This window comes from Prunus avium, chromosome 8 (genome assembly GCF_965620075.1).
Source record: "Prunus avium chromosome 8, drPruAviu1.hap1.1, whole genome shotgun sequence".
Taxonomy (NCBI): Eukaryota; Viridiplantae; Streptophyta; class Magnoliopsida; order Rosales; family Rosaceae; genus Prunus; species Prunus avium.
The window spans coordinates 31708105-31727796 of NC_142291.1; the positions used below are offsets into that span (position 1 = coordinate 31708105).

At 38.1% G+C, this 19692-nt stretch overlaps 5 protein-coding genes across 6 annotated transcripts; all 5 read right to left on the reverse strand.

The window, feature by feature from the left end:
• Positions 1–2808: 2808 nt before the first annotated feature.
• On the reverse strand, positions 2809–4086 carry LOC110767971 (uncharacterized). The gene has a single exon (XM_021971651.2). It carries the CDS (start codon positions 4084–4086, stop codon positions 2809–2811), a length of 1278 nt encoding a protein of 425 aa, XP_021827343.2.
• Positions 4087–5223: 1137 nt separating this feature from the next.
• On the reverse strand, positions 5224–7433 carry LOC110767972 (uncharacterized). Its single transcript, XM_021971652.2, has 2 exons — positions 7140–7433; positions 5224–7052 (listed from the first exon to the last, which is right to left on the reverse strand). Exons 1-2 carry the CDS (start codon positions 7431–7433, stop codon positions 5409–5411), a joined length of 1938 nt encoding a protein of 645 aa, XP_021827344.2. The 3' UTR covers positions 5224–5408.
• Positions 7434–9002: 1569 nt separating this feature from the next.
• On the reverse strand, positions 9003–11060 carry LOC110767952 (uncharacterized). The gene has a single exon (XM_088245856.1). The coding sequence runs from the start codon at positions 11058–11060 to the stop codon at positions 9003–9005; it is 2058 nt and encodes a 685-aa protein (XP_088101982.1).
• A 2074-nt stretch (positions 11061–13134) lies between these two features.
• Positions 13135–14985, reverse strand: LOC110767943 (RING/U-box superfamily protein). The gene is made up of 3 exons (XM_021971608.2): positions 14609–14985; positions 14348–14517; positions 13135–13803 (listed from the first exon to the last, which is right to left on the reverse strand). Exons 1-3 carry the CDS (start codon positions 14822–14824, stop codon positions 13350–13352), a joined length of 840 nt encoding a protein of 279 aa, XP_021827300.2. The 5' UTR covers positions 14825–14985; the 3' UTR covers positions 13135–13349.
• Positions 14986–16649: 1664 nt separating this feature from the next.
• LOC110767967 (glutamate racemase) lies at positions 16650–17457 on the reverse strand. 2 transcript variants are annotated; one of them, XM_021971646.2, is made up of 2 exons: positions 17296–17457; positions 16650–17110 (listed from the first exon to the last, which is right to left on the reverse strand). In XM_021971646.2, exons 1-2 carry the CDS (start codon positions 17340–17342, stop codon positions 16801–16803), a joined length of 357 nt encoding a protein of 118 aa, XP_021827338.1. In that variant the 5' UTR covers positions 17343–17457; the 3' UTR covers positions 16650–16800. The 2 variants fall into 2 exon arrangements, with proteins under 2 accessions (XP_021827338.1, XP_021827337.1); XM_021971645.2 differs by having other exon boundaries at positions 16650–17122; positions 17296–17454.
• Between the last annotated feature and the right edge of the window lie 2235 nt (positions 17458–19692).

Below are 19692 nucleotides of genomic sequence, written 5' to 3' on the forward strand. Positions count from 1 at the left end.
TGTCTTCAAAGCTTCTCCCCATAAAAATTTTGGTAGTGTTGTGCAACACATCATGCTTCTCACCATCTCTATCAAAGTTCTATTTCTTCTCTCTGAAACACCATTTTGCTGTGGTGTTCCAGGATTCGTGTACTGAGCCACAACACCTTCTTGTTGCAAGAACATGGCAAAAGGTCCTGGGTTTCTTCCTTTCTCATTGAATTTTCCATAAAACTCTCCACCTCTATCAGACCTCACTACCTTGATTTTCGAATCTAGTTGGTTCTCAACCTCTGCTTTGTAAATTTTAAACATGTCCAATGCCTTCGATTTTTCTGCTATTAGATACACATAACCATATCTGGAAAAATCATCAGTAAAGGTTATAAAATATCTGAAGCCATCATGAGTGTTGACTGGAAAAGGGCCACAGATATCAGTGTGTATCAACTCAAGTAATTTTTCACTTCTTACAGCTCCTTTCTTTCTGAGGTTTGTCATCTTCCCTTTTGCACATTCAATACATGTTTTATCCCTTTCATGGTGGTCAAGTGGTGGCAACATAGATTCCTTGCTTAAGATACTTATTCTTTCTTTTGAGATATGTCCTAGTCTCTTGTGCCAAAGAGTATATGATTCTGAATTGCTCAACTGTTTTGTGCTTATTACATTTAACATTTCAGTGCCTTGTTTTGGTAGTTTGCAATTCAATCGAAACATTCCATCAACAATCAAGCCATTACCAACAACTCTTTTATTTCTTGAAATGGAGAAACCAAAATCATCAAACTCAAATTGTAAGTTTGATTTTACAAGCCTACTAACTGATAAAAGGTTCCTTGTCATAGTAGGAACATAAACGACATCAACTAATTCCAAACAAAAACCAGATTGCAACTCTAGATTAACTAAACCAATAAAATCTACTTTAACTCTTTCTCCATTTCCCACGAACACCTTCAAGTCATCCTTGTTTGGCACTCTCTTTGTTTTGAACCCCTGCAAAGAATTTGTTACATGAACTGTTGCACCACTGTCTAACCACCATGTATTGGATAAAATTTCAAGTGAATTTGATTCATAAACCACAGAAACTGAGTTTTTCTTACCTTTAGCCTTTTGCTTGTCCAACCAACGTTTGTACCTTCTACAATCCCTCTTCATGTGACCAAACTTTTTGCAGAAAAAACATTTCAGACCTACTGGACCTGTCCCTTTGGTAGTTTCATCCTTCTTCTGTTTCTTGTCTGCATATTTGGATTTATATCCTTCCTTTGGCTTGCCTTTAAAATCCTGCACCAGATTCACATGTTCCTTTGCATTATCAATTCTAATGCTTTGCTCTTCCTGCACACATATTCCTATTAGATCAGCCACTGTCCATGTTTCCTTTTGAGCAATGTAAGTAGTTTTCAAATGCCTATAAACGCTAGGAAGAGAGTTAAGAGCAAAGTGCACCATCATGGCTTCATCTACTGTAACTTTCAGAGCTTTCAATTTGTTTCCAATGTCTACCATGTTCAGAATATGAGTCCTTATGCATCCTTCTCCATTATACTTCAAATCTGTGAGTTTGCTCATTAGTGTACCTATCTCAGCCTTTTTGGAGCCTTGGAAATTCTCTGCTATTGCCTCAATAAATGTCTTTGCATTTTCAGACTCTGTGATGCTGCCCCTTACCTCCTCTGAAATTGATCTCCTCATGATTAAGATTGCCATTTTGTTAGCCTTAGTCCATTTTGCAAACTTGGTCCTAGTTTCGACAGATGCATCAGCTGCTGGTGTGGCTGGTGCTTCCTCAGTTAGAACCATTTCATAGTCCAATAAGCCAAGAGCTATTTCTAGATCTTCTCTCCATTTCTTGTAGTTGGAGCCAGTGAGGGTCTGGATTGAATTGTGATTGACTGTACAGGTTTTAAAACATTAATACCTTAAATAATTTCCCCAAAACTTTAGTTTAAACATACTTAACTCACATCTTTGGATAGAAAGTGTAAGTACGTCCATTGACACTGAAATACAAACAGTTATATAATTCCTTGAACAAAAGTTGTCCACATCTTTGGATAGAGGAGAACTTCTGCTATTTTATAACTGTGCATATTCCATGTCGATCCATCACAGTCAAAGCTATATCAAAATGCTCCCATCTTTGGACGGAGAGCCTTTCAATAAGTTCTGAACTGTGATGCCAATTTGGATCAATGTCTTTGAATGCAATTATCATGGAATGATTGAGCCGCTTTAGCTTGCTCAATTATCCCATGGCAACTGCAAACTTGATCAAAAACTGTCAAGAACATGATAAAGTCAATTCTTTATACTGTTATTATGTTCTTGTCTATATAACTTGCAGCTTTCAGTTTAAAATTTTCATAGATTTCCTGTATCAGATTGGTTAGGTAAAACATGATATAACTAAAGCTCTGATACCACATGTAAGTCTAAATAGATATAACATGTAAAACACTAACCTGTATCAGTCATGTTGAACAAGATGAAGATCAAAACTGAACCTGAGAAAAACAGAGACTTTCTCCTAGAAGCCGAGAACTCTTTTTCAGCAGTAATTCTAATGGGGTGAATATCTGTATGCTTTGTTGTTGTATGTCTCGGCTCTAGAAGGAGCCTCCTATTTATATGCATATCTCTAGGAGTTTTGCCCATCAAGAACCTCCTAGAGATAACCTTAATGCTTATAGGATTAGGTAATCTTAATCCTTATCAAAGTAGGAATCCTTAAGCCTGTGTATATCTAGAACACTTATTTTAGGCTGCCATATCTGATAGGAATAGACTTTCTGATAAACCATGAGTTCTTAGAAAACCTTATTCGATTAGAAGATCACTTCTGTGGTTTAAGACAGTAAACCATCTTACACACTGATCCTTCTCCAATGAGGCCACCACATGGTGGGGAAGCTTTAGCCCATCACCAAAGCACAAGTTGAAAATATAATTGTTTGGTAATAGCATGTTCACGAGCTTCATGTAACACTTGAATTTCAATTTGCTTTCATCACGGCCTCCACCATCACAACCAATGATCTTACTGTAGATTTCCAAAGCAATCAGCTCCTTGCATTTCTTGAACAATGATGATGACTGGTTGTTCTGTTTCGCAGCCGGTAAGAACTCCAATGCCTTGCGCAGGGGGCTAAGTACTTGTTTCCTCAATCGATCACGAACCCTATAAGCATAATGAGCTTCTTCAACATCTTCGTACTCTCCAAAATTATGGCGTGGAAACATTCTCCTTGCTATGTTTTCACATATCAAAGTTTCTCTGTCGTAAGACGAATCAATAGAAGGACAGAATTTGGAAATAGAGCTGATCTTTTCAATCTTACAGCACTTCAAAGACAATAAATCCGATGTCAGCATTTCCACAAACACCTCGGATACACGATCGTGCAAGTATCGATATTCTAAATCGTTTTGATACCTATCAACCGCACTTTTAGCCCTGGCAATGTGAACATCTGTGACTGTTTTGCTCTCTTCGTTCTCTCCTTCCTCTTCCTCCTCCTTGCTTTCGTCGTCTTCCTCCTCATCGCTTTCGTGTTCCTCCTCATCACTTTCATCTTCCTCGGAGTCGGACCAATAATTCCTTTTACTAGGTTTCTGACAATAATTCGTACGTTTCTTCCAATACTCTTTCTGGCTCTCTTCCTCCTCCTTTTCCTTTGCTTCATCTATGGATTTCTGCAAAACCCTATAGAGAATTTCCAATAGATCTTTGAACCAACCCAATTGCGCAAAAACCTTGAGATTCAAAGCCAAGGTTAGAGGGTGGTTTTTGTGGATCCAAAAGAGGGATTTGTAAAAGGCTTCTTTGTTGGGCCTCCCCACCATTCTCAGGCAAAATATGAGCTTGAGAGTTGTGAGAGGGTCATGCTTCCATGCCTCTGCTTCATATTCTGTCAGATCCTTCTGCTGCTGATACATGGGAGGGTTTTGTTGGGATTTATCAGAGTATGTGGTGGCCTTGAAGAATTCAAGGCAGGGGTTTGAAGAAGAAGACTGGCCTTGACAGATTTTGATGGTGGTCGTGGGGTGGTAAAGTTGGAGCTCTGGTGGGCCACGAAGACATACTGAAGGAGCCATGATTAGGGTTTGGGGTGGTATAGTGAGTACTGTTGGATTGGATCGATTGGGTGAGTTATGTCGGCTGGCTTATTTATAGGATCATTGCTTGGGCATCAAGTATTGTTGTAGGTTATGATAACATAACCCAGCTTGGGCATCACGATATGTTATTATTTTCAATTTATCTTAATTTGTTACCTAATTCATTTCAAAGCCATTACGTTCTGTGGTGAAACAAGGTTTTGTTATATTATTAATAAAATCGACAGGTAAATTGCTTATTAAGGGTTCATTCGGATGGTTTAAACAAATAATTTAAATTTATTATTTAAATCCATATAAATTTAGATCCCTTCATATAAACATAATTAATCGAATCTATATCCATTGAATGAGAAATCACGACCTTAAACACTTGATTTAGCACTTTCTGGGAATTCTTGTTGGTTTGAAACTGCCACTAATTTTCTGGCTTTGATTTGAAGAATAAGGCCTACGAGCTCTTTGTTTTTTGGCAGAGATCTCTCCACACCAAGGATCCATCCATTCAATCAAACTAGGGAAGTTGATGTTGAATCTAAAGGATCTACTGCTGGATAGATACTTTTGGCAGCTAATCCCAGTGTTTCATGTCAGTTTTTCAAGCCATAGCCATATCATGCTGATCCAGAAGATGCAGCGTGCAATCGACCCGTACGAAGGGGTAATCCGACCACCAGTTTCATCCAACGACATCGAGGGAGCCCTACCATTCCCAGTAAGGAGATTCAAATTATTTGAGTGCAAGAAGTAGGACTCACTACCCTGACCAACAATGATGAAACAAGGCTTAATGTGCTAATAGTTATCTTCTTGTTAACTTTTTTACCACAAATAAGTCCGAAGAAGCTAAATCGAAACCAAAAACTTACGCACCCAGATGTAGACGAAAAGGTTTATATGATTGTGGAATTTGTTTTTCTTTAACAATTATATGCATCCATGATTTAAATTCACATTTCAGAAAAGAGGTTTTTTATTTTTTATATAAGTGATATCTTGGAGGGAATTCGTATACAGGATAAGTTACAAGTCCCTTGCAAAAAACAACATTTTTATATAATTATTTCTTAAAATTTGTAATGGCAAATTTGTACACATGGATTAGGTAGCTAGCTTTCTCCCCGATATAGCAAAATAGAAATCACTTTCCCAAGTTTATTCTTGAGTGAAAACCCATCTGTATGTGTCATCCTTCGTTAAAATGAAAATGAAATCCCAAAACAAAACAAACAAAAAAAAAATTCAGATTCATGCTTTGATTAAACAAAGCTTATTATATCGTGTGGTTCATATTTACATCAATCCAATATAAAGAGGCTCCTCAGCTCTTCGGTTGAAACTGCCCATTTCATCACATCCTCAGCATTTGGAGTAAGCCTCAGCCCTGACAGTACATCAATCCCAGCATGTACCTGATCTACTCGAGCTGCATATGTTCTCGAATTCGTCTCGCCTTTAAAGAAAAGACTGAGCAGAGTGTTGGAAAACCCAGTGACAATTATCCCTGCATTGTGATTCTTCACAGGGCTGCCAATGACCTCAAGCACAGCAATTGAGTCCTTAAGATTCCAAAACACCAACTGCGGCACAGTTGCATACCCTCTCTTTTTGTAATTATTCCAAGCGTCCTTATAATCCAGCACCCAATCGTTCTTAGAGGCCTTGTCAAATTCCTTGTATGTGAACACAAAAATACTTTTAGGCATCTTGGCATTGCTCAGCTTCTCTGTCATGGCAATCTGCAGAACTCGATTGTAAATCTTTGAAAAATTCACCTTCTCTGCGTACTCTATGTTCCTCATAAACTCACATTTCGACTGGAGATTGTCTCCTTCAACTTTGTGCAGCCTTGGAAAATCACTGAGCGGGATAACAGAACCTTGCCAAGGTTTTTCGCTGAGCTCAGAAACCAACAACCCCATTGAAATGCAAACCATCTCCTTCAATGTCCCTCTCATGCGCTCCGGGACATCACACACTGCAATACAATTCCTGAGATTCCCTTTGTTCGAAAACTCTTGGACTAATCTCCGCCATTGAATCTCTGCAATCTCATCATCACCGCCATGTTCCTTCTCCAACAAGGCCACCACATGGTGAGGAAGCTTTAGCCCATCACCAAAGCACATGTCGACAATAGTTTTCTTTGGTAGTAGTATGTCCACGAGCTTCATGTAACCCTTAATTTGCAATCTTCTTTCATCACGGCCTCCACCATCGCCACAACCAATGATCTTGCTGTAGATTTCCAAAGCAATCAGCCTCTTGCGGTTCTTGAACAATGATGATGACTTGTTGTTCTGTTTTGCAGCTGGTAAGCGCTCCAATGCCTTGCGCAGGGGGCTAAGTACTTGTTTCCTCAGTCGATCACGGACCCTATAAGCATAATGAGCTTCTTCAACATCTTTGTACTCTCCAAAATTATGGCGTGGAAACATTCTCCTTGCTATGTTTTCACATATCAAAGTTGCTCTGTCGTAAGATGAATCAATCGAAGGACAGAATTTGGAAGCAGTGCTGATATGTTCAATCTCACCAGACTCCAAAGACAAGATATCTGATGTCAGCATCTCCACAAACACCTCCGATACACGATCATGCAAGAACCGATATTCAAGGTCGTTTTGGTACCTATCAACCGCGCTTTTAGCCATGGCCATGCGAACATCTGTGACTGTTTTGATCTCTTCCTTCTCTTCCTCCACATCACTTTCGTCATAGTTGGACCAATACCTATTCCTAGGTTTCTGCCATTCATTCGAACGTTTCTTCCCATACTCTTTCCGTCTCTCCTCCTCATCTTCTTCCTTTTTCTTTGCTTCATCTCTGGATTTTTTCTTCGCTTCATCTATGGATTTTTTCTTTGCTTCATCTATGGATTTCTGCAAAACCCTATAGAGAACCTCCAACAGATCTTTGAACCAACCCAATTCCCCAAAAATCTTCATATTGAAAGCCAATGTTCAAAGATGGTTTTTGTGAACCCATAAGAGGCATTTATAAAAGGCTTCTTTGTTGGGCCTCCCCACCATTCTCAGGCAAAATATGAGCCTGAGAGTTGTGTGAGGGTCATGCTTCCATGCCTCTGCTTCATATTCTGTCAGATCCTTCTGCGGCTGATACATGGGAGGGTTTTGTTGGGGTTTATCAGAGTATGTGGTGGCCTTGGAGAAGAATTCAAGGCAAGGGTTTAAGGGTGGGGTTGAAGAAGAAGAATGGCCTTTACACAGTGGAGGGTTTTCTTGATCGGTTTTGATGATGGTGCAGATGGGGAGGTCAAGGTGGAGCTCCGGTGGGCCCCGAAGACAAATTGGAGGAGCCATGATTAGGGTATGGGCTGGGTATAGCGAGTACTGGGGGATTGGATCGAATGGTTTTGGTTTTCAGAAAGATTGGGTGAGTTATGTTGGCTTCATTTGTGGCTTATTTATAGGAAGAAATTTCTTGGGCATCAAGTATTTGGAGGTGATGATAACATAACCGAGCTTGGTATCAAGTAAATTATAAACTAATTTGTAACTTTTTCTTAACTCACACTCTAAAGCCATCTGTGATGAAACCAATTCTTTAAACTAAAATATCATAAGCAATTCCCTCAAAAAGAAAAATATCATAAGCTATTAAATAATATTTCTAATTCAGCCATTTAGTGATTATCATAACATAGGTCGAGATACGTCATGAGTGTACGTTACATTCAAATCAAGGTTAAACCCTTCAATCTGCCACCAAACTAGGTAAAAATTTGAAGGTGAATTCAAGTCAAATTAAGATAGGTCTAGAGGGTGGATTATAATAAAATCTTACTAACTTTTTTCCGGTCTCTTCGCAAAGTCTAATGGTGTTTCTCTTCCCAATATTAAAATAAGTTTCTAGCTCATTGATTTAATAAAAAATAGGAAAATTCAGTTACTAAACAAAATATTAACCATCTAATCCCCAAGTTGAGTTTGCCTACCAAAATAAAGACTTGTGCTCCTTATACGAAAACACCCCAAGTCACATACATGATTGACACTCGTTGATGGTAGCTCTCAAAATGAGTCACATCCCAATCCATCTGACCATCACCCACACCTACGGCTAGCCTCTAATTAGTCTCAACTCAACCCAATCAATAGTTGACAATCATTCATAAATTTTGACACACTACATACAACCATTGATCGAATGTAGTTCTCGCGTATCGAGTATAACACTAATCAACAACACAAAGTCAGTATATGAAATGGAAGCATGAATATCGTAGATGCTCATGGCAGAAAGGAACATAAATTTATTCTCTCTTTTTAAAAAAATTAATAAAAAACTTTGAAAGTGCATTTGCGCGGCGTTCGACTTGTTTTTGGTAGTGTTCGTTGGTCCTTAATTCTGAAAATGTTTCCCCTATTTATAGGAAAATATGCCGCCCTTGTAAGCTCGACCAAAAATATCTTCACCACCTAAAGCTTGCGTGTCTGATGTTGCTCGGCAATTTCCACCTTGATAATGAATTTGCAAGTCCCAATGTCGGCTTTATCTAAGTTCCTAATTCTAATCACCCTTCCCCCGTTCAAATCACACTTCCCTCAAATTAAGGTTGACAGTCATTTGATGGTTACATCCTAATCTAATTTGCCAATCACCAACACCTACGATTTTTCACAGCAAAGTGACAATTCTGAACTTCCTCCAAATAAGATCATTGTCAGAGAAAATTATGGGATTTTCAAAAACCAAAACTAACAGCAGTGGAATTGAATTGCAAAAGAAATTTGGAATTCAGCCTCTGCAGTTATGTACAGAAAATCAACCAAATGCAGGAGAAGCCAAACCATTCTTAAAAGAACAAGGCAGTCAAAATCTAATGAAACATTCATCATTCTATGTCAAGGAACATAAACATGTTTCCATCAATCAAATACAAGAAGGTTATCGAATTCTGGTCCTGAAATTGCACATTTCATCACATCCTCTGGTCTGGGAATGCATTTCTGGACATCAATACCATAAGGTGCTTGGATCTGATGAGCTGCATATGGTCTTGAATCTGACTCTCCATTCAAGAACATAGTGAGCATATTGTCTGAAAACCCAGTTAAACTAAGACCTACTTTATGGTTCTCCTTCAATGGGCAATTAATAACCTCTGGCTCACGCATGCCACCCTTAAGATTCCAAAAAACCATATCTGGCACAGTCTGATACCCTCTTCTTCTGTAATTCTTCAAAGCCTCTTTATAATTGTCCTGCCAATCGCATTCGAAGGCTTTCCGAAAATCCCTGTTGGTGAACACAAAAATCCTCTTGGGCATCTTATCAGGGCTTAGATTTTGTGAGGTTGCAGTGTCCAAGATTTGGTTGTAAACTGCTAAGAAGTCCAATTTCACAGAACACTCTATCTGCCTCATGAAGTTGCACTTGGACTGAAGATTTTCTCCTTCGATCTTGCAAAGCTTGGGAGAAAGGCTAAAGGGAAAAACCATTCCATTCCATGGATTTTCACTCAGTTCTGAAATCAATAACCCCATTCCAATGCAAACCATATCCTCGCATGTCTCTCTCATGCTCTCTTGGATGTCACATACGGCAAGACAATTCCTCAGCTTCCCTTTGTTTGAAAAATTTTGGACTAGTGTATGCCATTCAAGCTCTGATCTTTCATTATGTTCCTTGTTTATGAACCAACGCTTGTACAAGAAAGGAAATACTATTTGGTGTGGAAGTTCTAGCCCATCACCAATGCTTACCCGGAAAAATTCAACAACATTTATATAAAGCTTAAATTGAGATTTGCTTCCATTTTCCCCCCCATTTTCCATCAAATACAATTTGCTTTCATATTCTCTCTCATTGCTCAGGATCCTCCTGTATCTTCTCAAACCAGCCAGGGCCTTAGGGTTTTGGGATAATAGCTGTGGTACAGTAGGAACATACCCGATCTTCCTTGGTGATGATGATGATTCTAGCACTTTGCGCAGAGGAACAAGTACTTGTTTCCTCAAACGATCACGAACCCTGTAAGCGTAATGAGCTTCTTCAAGCTCACTGTAATCTTCATAGTCATGGCGTGGGAAAATTCTCTTTGCTATGTTTTCACACAGCAGGGTTGCTCTGTCATAACCAGAATTAACTGAAGGACAAAATTTGTAAGCAAAACTGATTTTTTCGATCTCACCAGACTCCAGAAACCTGAGATCCGATGTCAAAAAATGTGCAAACATCTCCGAGATTCGATCATGCAAGTTTCGATAATCCGAGTCACTTTGGTACCTCTCGACCGCCATTTTAGCCCTGCCAATGCGAGTATCTGAGCCTGTGATCTCTTCTCTGTTCTTCTCCTCAACCCCAGTTTCTTTCTTGTACGGATAACTCTGATAAAAGTCATCTTCGTCAGAATCAAGATATCCATAGTCATAATTGATTATTCCATTCTTCTTTGATTTTTCTTTTGCTTCTGCTTCCTTTATCGGGTCTTCCAAAACAAAATAGAGAAACCCCAATAAATCTTTGAACCAACCTTTACTCCCCAAAGCGATGACATTCAAAGACAGGGTTAAAGGGTGGTTTTTGTGCACCCACAACAAGGCTCTGTAGAATCCATCTGTGTCAAGCCTCTCCACCATTCGAAGAGCAAATATGAGCTTGAAAGTGGTGAGAGGGTCAAACTTCCATGCCTCTTCTTCATAATAAATCAGATCCCGCTGGACCCCCCCGAAGTACCAGTACTCGGGAGGGGTCTTTTTCCGGGTGTGATCAGCAGTGTATCGGCTGGCTTTGAAGAAAAATGTAATGCACGGGTTTGAGGTTGGGTGTGAAGAAGACTGCCCAGATTGGCCTCTACCCATTGAAGGGCCTGGTTCATAGGTTGTCTTAAGCGTAAGGTCGAAGATGTCCGGGAAGGGGTTAGGCCGGCGGAGAGCCGGTGGGCCCAGAAGAGAATCTAGAGAATCTTGAGAAGGAGGAGCCATAGTTGGGTATGGAGAGAGGGATGCAGGGTTTAGGGTTTTGAAAGAATTGGAGAATGCGGGGAAGATCTGTTGGGGCAGAGAGAGATATTAGATTTGTTTGTGGCTGATTTATAGGATGAAATTACTTGGGCATCAAGTCTTAGTGGAGGTGATAAAGTAACTGATCTTGGCCAAAGGTTGCTTTTTAAATTTATTTATTGAATTTTCAATTTTTCTTTTGCAAAATTAAATTTGTAGACCTTTGTCTAATCTCCGTCTGCGGAACCGAACCAGAGGAAGAGAGAGAGAGAGAGAGAGAGAGAGAGATTCGCGGAGTGGGCCAGATCTGGCCATGTGGCTGCGGAAGTGGCGGCGGAGATAGAACGAACGAGGAAAGGTACGGAGGGCGTGGAGAGAGAGTGACGGCTGAAGAAGAGAGAATAAAAATAAGTTAGGTTAGGGTTTTAACCGTAGCTAGTTATATATATATATTTTTTAAATTTCTTGAAAACTCCCTTTTATATATAATCTTTCCTACAACATGAGAACCCACCACCCATTTTTCTTCTGTGGAGAAGCTCAGGGCTCAAACAATCTAGGGCCGGCCTCTTGAGTTAGGCCTAGCTGGAGGCTTCTAGGTTGCTTCAATATAGCCAAAGAAAAGAGGAGATTTCATGTCATAGCCAATACACCTGCAAAGGAGGCAGGGTTTCCAATTCGGACAAGGATTTTGCCAGGTTAATTTTGACAAAGCCATTCATTGGTGAAGCCAAGGACTGAGTGGGCTTAATAATCTTGTAATTATGTGATTTTCAAAACAAATTTTCCATAAGTTGTGATTGAGTAAGATAATAGAATATTTTCAAAATCATATGTTGAACTCGGATTAAGTGTGGTTAGTCCCTTTATTCAGACTAGGATTAGAAAACAGAAAGCAAACCTAATCGAACTCGGGTGGAATCATAGCCTGCGTCCCTTTTGTTACTATGTCTTGGCTAAATGGCCTAACCTACATATGCAATTTATGCTTTAGTTGAACTATTTTGTTCCATAGTTGCACAGATGTAAACATTGATTGCTGGGAAGGTGACTTTCTTCAAATTTTGCGTCATAATAAGGGAAATTCTCTTCCATGTTGGTTTAGATTGAAAAGTTCAAATTATACAAAAAATTTCACGTCCTTGTTTTGCATGATAATAGGAGCGGGTAGAAGAGAAACTATAGAATAATACATTAGTATCGTCACGTTGTATAGTTTGTACACGTATTACAATATAGGTGGAGAACTTGGTTAACATTTTCCATTTTTAGGGAATAGTATCAATAAAGGAGGAGACACTCGCATCAATTATTTTTAAAAAAAACATTTTTGTCGTTGGCAATAGAAACGTACAATTTTCGAAAAGTTTTCTAAGGATCCAAAATCCACATGAATATTTGTTTTTCCCTCTTAGTAGAGGCCGATGATAAATTAGTACGTGTAGCAACTTGTGAAGCACTGGCTTTGATATTTAAAACTGGGTGTAGCAACTTGTGGAGCACTAGCTTTTATATTTGAAACTGGTAGTCCGGAGAAGTTATAGAGTGAAAAAAACATACGCATTGTAAAATATTTGAACATGCAACAATTGATAAGAGTTAACACGATTGCTGAGAGAGAAGTGAACTAAGTTGTAAAATATCTTGAGAATTCTCTCAATTGCTAATGGATTCTGTTCAATTATTTTGTTTTTTGTTTTTTGTTCTTTTGGCAAATATAAGAATCTCTTTTCTTAACGCGGAAAAGAAAAGACTAACAGAACTTAGACTCACGAAGTCACGCAAGCCCAAAGAAGTCCAAGTAAGAAGAGTTCACGAACGAGAGAGGAAGACTACAGACAAAGTTTTGATAGGGTCAAAGAGTTGAATATCAGTCCAAGAGGAGGATAACCATTTTGCACCAAACAAATATAAGAACCTTACATCCAAGTTGTATTGACTTTTTCAACCTCTAAAAGACCATGCTTATCTAAGTTCACTACATTTTTTTCTACCAAAATCACGCTCTTTTAAATTCTGCTTTGCAAGGCTTTTATCAGTTTTTTTAAGCAGTTCAGGGAAGATGTAAAATCTAGCTTAACTTTACCTGCTTTACAACTATTGTAGATTAAGTTACAAAACAAGGATTGAAACTATACACCAAGTATGCAAGACAAAACATAACAACGATTCGTTGCATCTAATCAGAAAGCATCACCATAATTTGGTGGTCAAGTTCCAAAACTTTTCCTGCAAATGAGCAACCCAAGCAGTAAATCATCTCAACAGAAACTATGTAGTCCTTTTATCAGTGTGACTATTTACAACTATAACTCTTCGGCAATACGGGCAGTCCCCTCGAATTCGAACCCAGGGACCCAAGCAGACAGCATGGAATCTATGCGCACAAGGCAAGTTTATCAGCTCATCTCCATCCATGAAGCTCTCCAGGCAGATACTACAATCTCGGGATGCTCTTACAACCAACCCATCGACATCCATTTCTGAGCTGCTGAAAAGCTCAGGGTTCAGACAATCAAGGACCTCTTGAGTGAGACCCGGAGGCTTCTTGTTCGCTTCTTGCAAGAGTTGCTGCCTGTCAACTTGGGAGCCCAAGTTAGTGGAAGGATAGGCACCGGTTGACCGACCAGTCAAAATTTCAGTACCCCAATCCCTTACATCAAAGGGACTTGATTCATCACCATGCACTAGCCCACTTCCGTAAACGTTCAATGCTCTACGATGCCTAAATAAAGCCAAACAGAACAAGGTAATTTCATCAGAGTCAATACTAAGAGGCAGGTTTTTTAAATTTAGGCCAGGATTTTGCTATCATCTCTACATGGGTGTTTAACCAGTTGATGGATACTGAGTTACACGCCAAACAATAGATCATAATGCTCGGCTTAGACAGGGGCTGACAATCGTCAATTGGTTAATTGGTGTGCATCGCACAACCAATTAACCTAAACCCAATTGGTAACTGGTGGAGAGTTCTCATAATTTTATATATTGAGATCATGCAATGCTCAGAATATCTAAGCATGGTAAAATTCCACAGCAAGAATCATTGTGAAGTCTAGTCTTAATCTCCAAATTAACTTAAGTGTTGCCAAATAAATGGGCCATAATTTGCAGCCAGCATCCAAATTTCAGCTCCTAAGTACATGTATAATCCAATAGAATTGCTAATATGCTATTGTAATTGCTAAACAAGAAACAAAGCTAGCTAATTTCCTCAAAAGAAGTACAATTTGGAGGCATTAACATGCAGAGCAGCAGAAACTGACCTGGTTTGTGAAGGAGGCATCCCTCTCAGCCTCTCAAGAAGCCTTTCCCTAGCGAGCAAAACAGACCCAGGAAGCCTCTCGTTCCCGCTCAACCCGGGACTGCTTGCACCGACACCATTTCCCGAACCCGAGTGGGCCCCACCTTGCTCAGCCCCAATTGCCGCTCGCTCCTGACCAACCAAACCCAAAAGCGCACAGATTTAAGAAATTACGAAATTCAATTGCAAAATTTGAAATTAAAAAAAGAAAGAAAATGGTTACCGGAATGGAGGCGCGGTGGCGGAGATGGCGAGGGGTTCGGCGGAGGAGAGGATCACATCCGTCGGATTCATGATGGTTATTGTGATGGCGACGGTTGTGATTGTGGTTTCGATCGGGAAGAGGAGGAGGGAGAGAATCGAACCCTAGATCGTGGGTGGCGGTTCGGCTGTTGTAGCGAGACCTCCGGTTGTAGAAAAGCTCCGATGCGCTCGTCATGCACACACACCAATCAGCGTTTTTTACCTCACGATCCTAGAAACGCTTCTTGTTTCTGTCTGTGTTGATGGATTTACAGTGTTTTTTTGCAGAAACGGTTGGGGAAGAAGAAGGGACGGTACTCAAAACTGTCCACGTTAAAAACGCGGTAGATGAAGACTGAAGAGCTTTTTATAATAATGGTTTTTATTTATTGGTTGGAAATGACTTGTTTTTTGTGGCTTTTTTGATACTTTTTTTGTGATTTGGAAAGGATCGGATTGAGATGAGGAAGCGTGTCAGTGAGAAAAGGAATTTAGTGGATTTTAGGCGTTGGATTCAGAATTCAGATGATATTTATGAGAGCATTTTTGCTCATCACTTTAATAATAGGTGTACTCTCACCACTATTCTCAATACTTGACATGTGTTCATAGGTGTAATAATGATTCCATAAATACAAAGCAAAAGTTAACTATGGTTATATCTATGGACACGTGTCAAGCATTGAAGATGGTGGTAAGGGTACACCTATAATTAAAGTGGTGAGCAAAAATGCACCCGATATTTATTGCGTTTTTTTATATTTTTGGTTAAAGATATTTATTGCGTTTAACGAGTATTTATTGGAGAGATTATCTTTGATGAGATGGATTGGATTGAATTGGACAGTGACTTGAAAATAGGCATCCAGCTTTTGCTTCTTATTTTTTTTGGAGGGGGGGTCTAAAGCTTTTGCTTTTTCTTGTTAAAATAAAAAGGAGAAAGTTTATGTTAGGCCCAAGGTCTTAAATATCGATAGTTTTGGAAATATCGGTGGAAATTAAAAGCCACAGAAATTGTGATAAATACATGGAAATTTTTAATGAAACTTTAGAAGAGGTTTATTTAGTCAATCATCTATTATTTTGACACAAAAAATTGGAAGGAAATGTATTGCATAGTGAGTTTGAGTGATTTAAGTTGATTATATTGCGATCTGACAAACTCTGTGACTTAGAAAATCTGGAGTAATTAATGAAAGAGAATTAAACACCCCCTAATAATTTATTTATCATTTTTTAGTACAATATTTTACACTTTATAAATTACATGGTAAGATACATGAGTAACCTTATTTCACATTATTCACTAAACGTGGTACACGTTCTTATACTTATTATTTATCAAAAATTGAAAAATAATTAAAGATGTAAACCAACTTGATTTTTCATGAAAATTAGGCACTTTACCATGCTTAAAAAATAATAGTGAAGATTGAAAATTAACTAAGAACATAAATAAATTTATCCAAGGAAGAATTAAATAGTAAATAAAGAAAATAATTATAGAGATTTAAGTAATTAAGCAACAATTTGAAGGAGAATTTAGCAATGTAAGTACTTATAATGAATAATAAAATAATCAATAACTCATGGCTGGAGATGGCCTAACCAACTTGTAAAAGAAAAACTTGCCTATACATGTTTCATTGATGTCGTGTGTCTTACACGGGTGTAGACAAGTTTTTCTCCCACAATATGACTTCAATTTTTTATTAAAACAAAATTACAGCTTCATACGTGGTCGTGAATATGGATTAAGATGTATGTTGCTAAAAGGATCATATTTTTAGATCATATTCGATGATTGTATAATAAAACAGTTGATTTATATACTTATTACATCAATTATTTAATTAGCGAACTGTTCGTGTTACTATATTGTAAACATGTTATCCAAATTTTGTAAATATGGCAAGAACTGGGGAATATTGTACTCGTGTACGTAGCCATGCATTGTACATACGTATTCAAAGAGTACAATTTATACAAGGGCTAGCTTAGTATATATTATATATATGATATTGTTCGTAAGGGCACCGATCTTATTTAAATAGTAAATCCGGCCACAATATATAATTAGGCCATATTGTTCACAATAAACCCTTTCTAATAATATTAGATACTTTAGTTTTATAGATATAGTGATGATTGAATATTTTTTCTCAAATGATCTCACATATGCATGTACTGATAGTAATGATCCGGAGCAGTGTCCGGGTCCGGTTTCTCGAGTACTCCGTCGACGTTCCGGAGCCAGAAAGTCGGGTTGACAGAAGCAGCTTCCTTGGGGACATCATCCATCACCCCTTCATGCCCTTGGGGAACATATATTCCTGTTCTTGGATGTGGAACCCAGTTGCACCTCCATGATGGGCTGCCACTACTAGTCTCCTCACTGTCACTCTCGTTTCCGCCTGAAATTTTCTCTGCAGCTCCCTTCATCTTGCTGAATTGACGTTGATGATCCACTCTCTTAGCTTCCCTGCAGTATGAACTGCGCACATATGCATATCATTATGCCCCCAAAACTAAACCAGAAGTACCATCTTAACTGACAAAAGCCGCGAGGGCATCCTCCTCCAGAAATCAAATTAGATTTGAAAACACTCACATAAATTATAGTTTCATTTCCCTATATATTTGAATGCACATGTTTAAAAACATTACCTAACCAGAAATATCTTTGACTTTGCGACCCCGCTGCCTCTTGTCATGTCCCTCAGCAATCACCTAGCTATTATCACAAATTTTTATACGCAAAGGCTTATGAAAAGCAATGTTGTGAAGTTTGAAAAGCCTGTATATGCATGCGATATATATATATATATATATATAAAAGAGACGGAGGAATATGTTCTATATGGTGAAGGGCGTTCAAAGAAGAGAGAATAAAAAAATGGTGTTGATTTGGTGGTCTTCGTTTAAGTACAATTGGAATATATTGATCTTAAAACATGCGTGACCGTACAGATATTTGTTCTGCAGATGTGACATCTGGTTGCTGCCCAAGTACTGCACGTGGCAGTTCCTCTTTGGTGGATTATGAATAACCCTAGCTTTGTTTGGAATTTAATCTAGGTGACGCACGATTAGGAACATCTTTGTGAAGTTGAACGCGATGGCCCAAATCTTCACAATATCAATGACCATGACCAACTTACTAGTCACACTCAAGTCATATCACTATCTTTTTTCTATAACTGTCGTTTATGATCTATGTTAAACTTATCTTTCAATAACTGTCGTTTATGATTTATGTCATTAGCTACTGCTTAATTAAGATAGAATAACTTTATTAATTATAAAGGGCATTAAGCTTATTCTAGGAAAGTGTCATGAACAAGTGTTTTAAATGTGTCATATGGTAACCTTGCATGCTCAAAGATACGTCGTACGTATTACATATATACACCAAACCAAACCAATTATGATTTTTTTATTCATACTTGAACAAATTAACCAAAAATCAATCAATTCTTAACCACCTATTTCCACTTTCCATCCTGGAGAATAAATCATGAGGAATCATATTGCAATCAAAATTTCTGTTTTGGGTAAAAGATTGAATTGAATACACTAACTTTTGTTTTTATAGAAATTAATATACTAACATTTTTGCTTTCGCACATGATCTCTAAAGAGGAACCTTCCCACATAAGTCAAGTTTTTAAAAAATCATAGTCGCTTCTCTCCCAAAAAACACTCTATAACCATTTTCACTTTGAGGGGGAGGAAGTCACTGTTCTTCCTCCCCTCTCCCCTTCTCTCTTCCTACCTTCTCCTTTTTTTCCCCAATTTTTAGAGACATAAGGTTTCCCCTATTTATCTTCATTTTTTAATAATTTTCCTCCACTCAATACGTCTTGGCCTCAAATCTCCACCTGCGTTTCTATGTCGGATCTCTATCACAATCAATTTTGCGGTTTCTTTATGTTTGGAATAAGTTGCAGAGACTCTTTGGCTTTTTTGTATAGTTTTCATCTCTCCTTTTGTGATAGTTTTTCATATCTTCTTTGTGAGAGCTTTCCACATCTCATTTGTGATAGTTTTATTTGTATTGTTATGTCTTGATTTTTTTCAAGCTTTATCTATTTTTGGTTATTTGCACTCTTAGTTGGGATGACTATGCTAGAGTTTCTTCGATCATGCATGATCATTAGTGGTAGAGCCCCAGATTGTCTTAATTTTGATGTTAGATCGCTTCATTATTGTAATGACCCTTTTGTGACTAGTTTGTTGCTCTTCGTAGCTAGTGACTATCTTTGCCTGAATTATAAATGCAATTTCAGAATTTTAAAAAGAAAAAGAAAAAAGAGGAACCTTCCCCTTTAGCCAAGCCAATTTCAATTTTTTTTTTAATGAAGGCCAAGCCTTGCCTTTGAGTACTTGTCCTTCACACATAAGTTCACACGACATTACATTGGCTAAGAAAGGTAAACAAACAAATATAATACTTTTTAATTAGGGCTAGTTTGACATTGTAATGCTATGAAAATAATCGCTGTCAGATTAACTGTGAGAGAAAGCAGTTTAGCGTTTGGTAAACTTTTTGTTAAAAGTGTTCTCGCAAAATTTTTTAACAATAAGTGATTTTCTCATAGTTTACCAAACGGGATAGGCTTCCTAAATTTTTTAAAAATCACTTATCGCCCCAAATAAGAAATGTCAAACGGGCACTTAATCTTACAAATATAGAAATATAAAAAGACCACAAGAGTGTAAAAATAATTGTTATTGACCACTTAAGTTATAAGTATCTGTGAGTGCAATATAACTTAGTTCTTTGAGTTCTTTCACCTCCACCTATGTGGGCAGGGATTTGAAACCCCAATGCACCTAATAAATATTTGTGTAAACAGTAAACCCCCACCCCAACCCTATAAGTACCATGCATCCTTAGTTCTAGGTTCGATTCTCCTACCACCAATATCACTTTGTACAAAAAAAAAAAAACCCCTTCCTTTAATCGTTTGTACTAAAAATTAAAAAAAAAGAAGTTAAAAATCCCTTATTTGATTTTTGTTTTTGTTTTTTTATGAAAAGTTATAAGACCCTTATAATTTT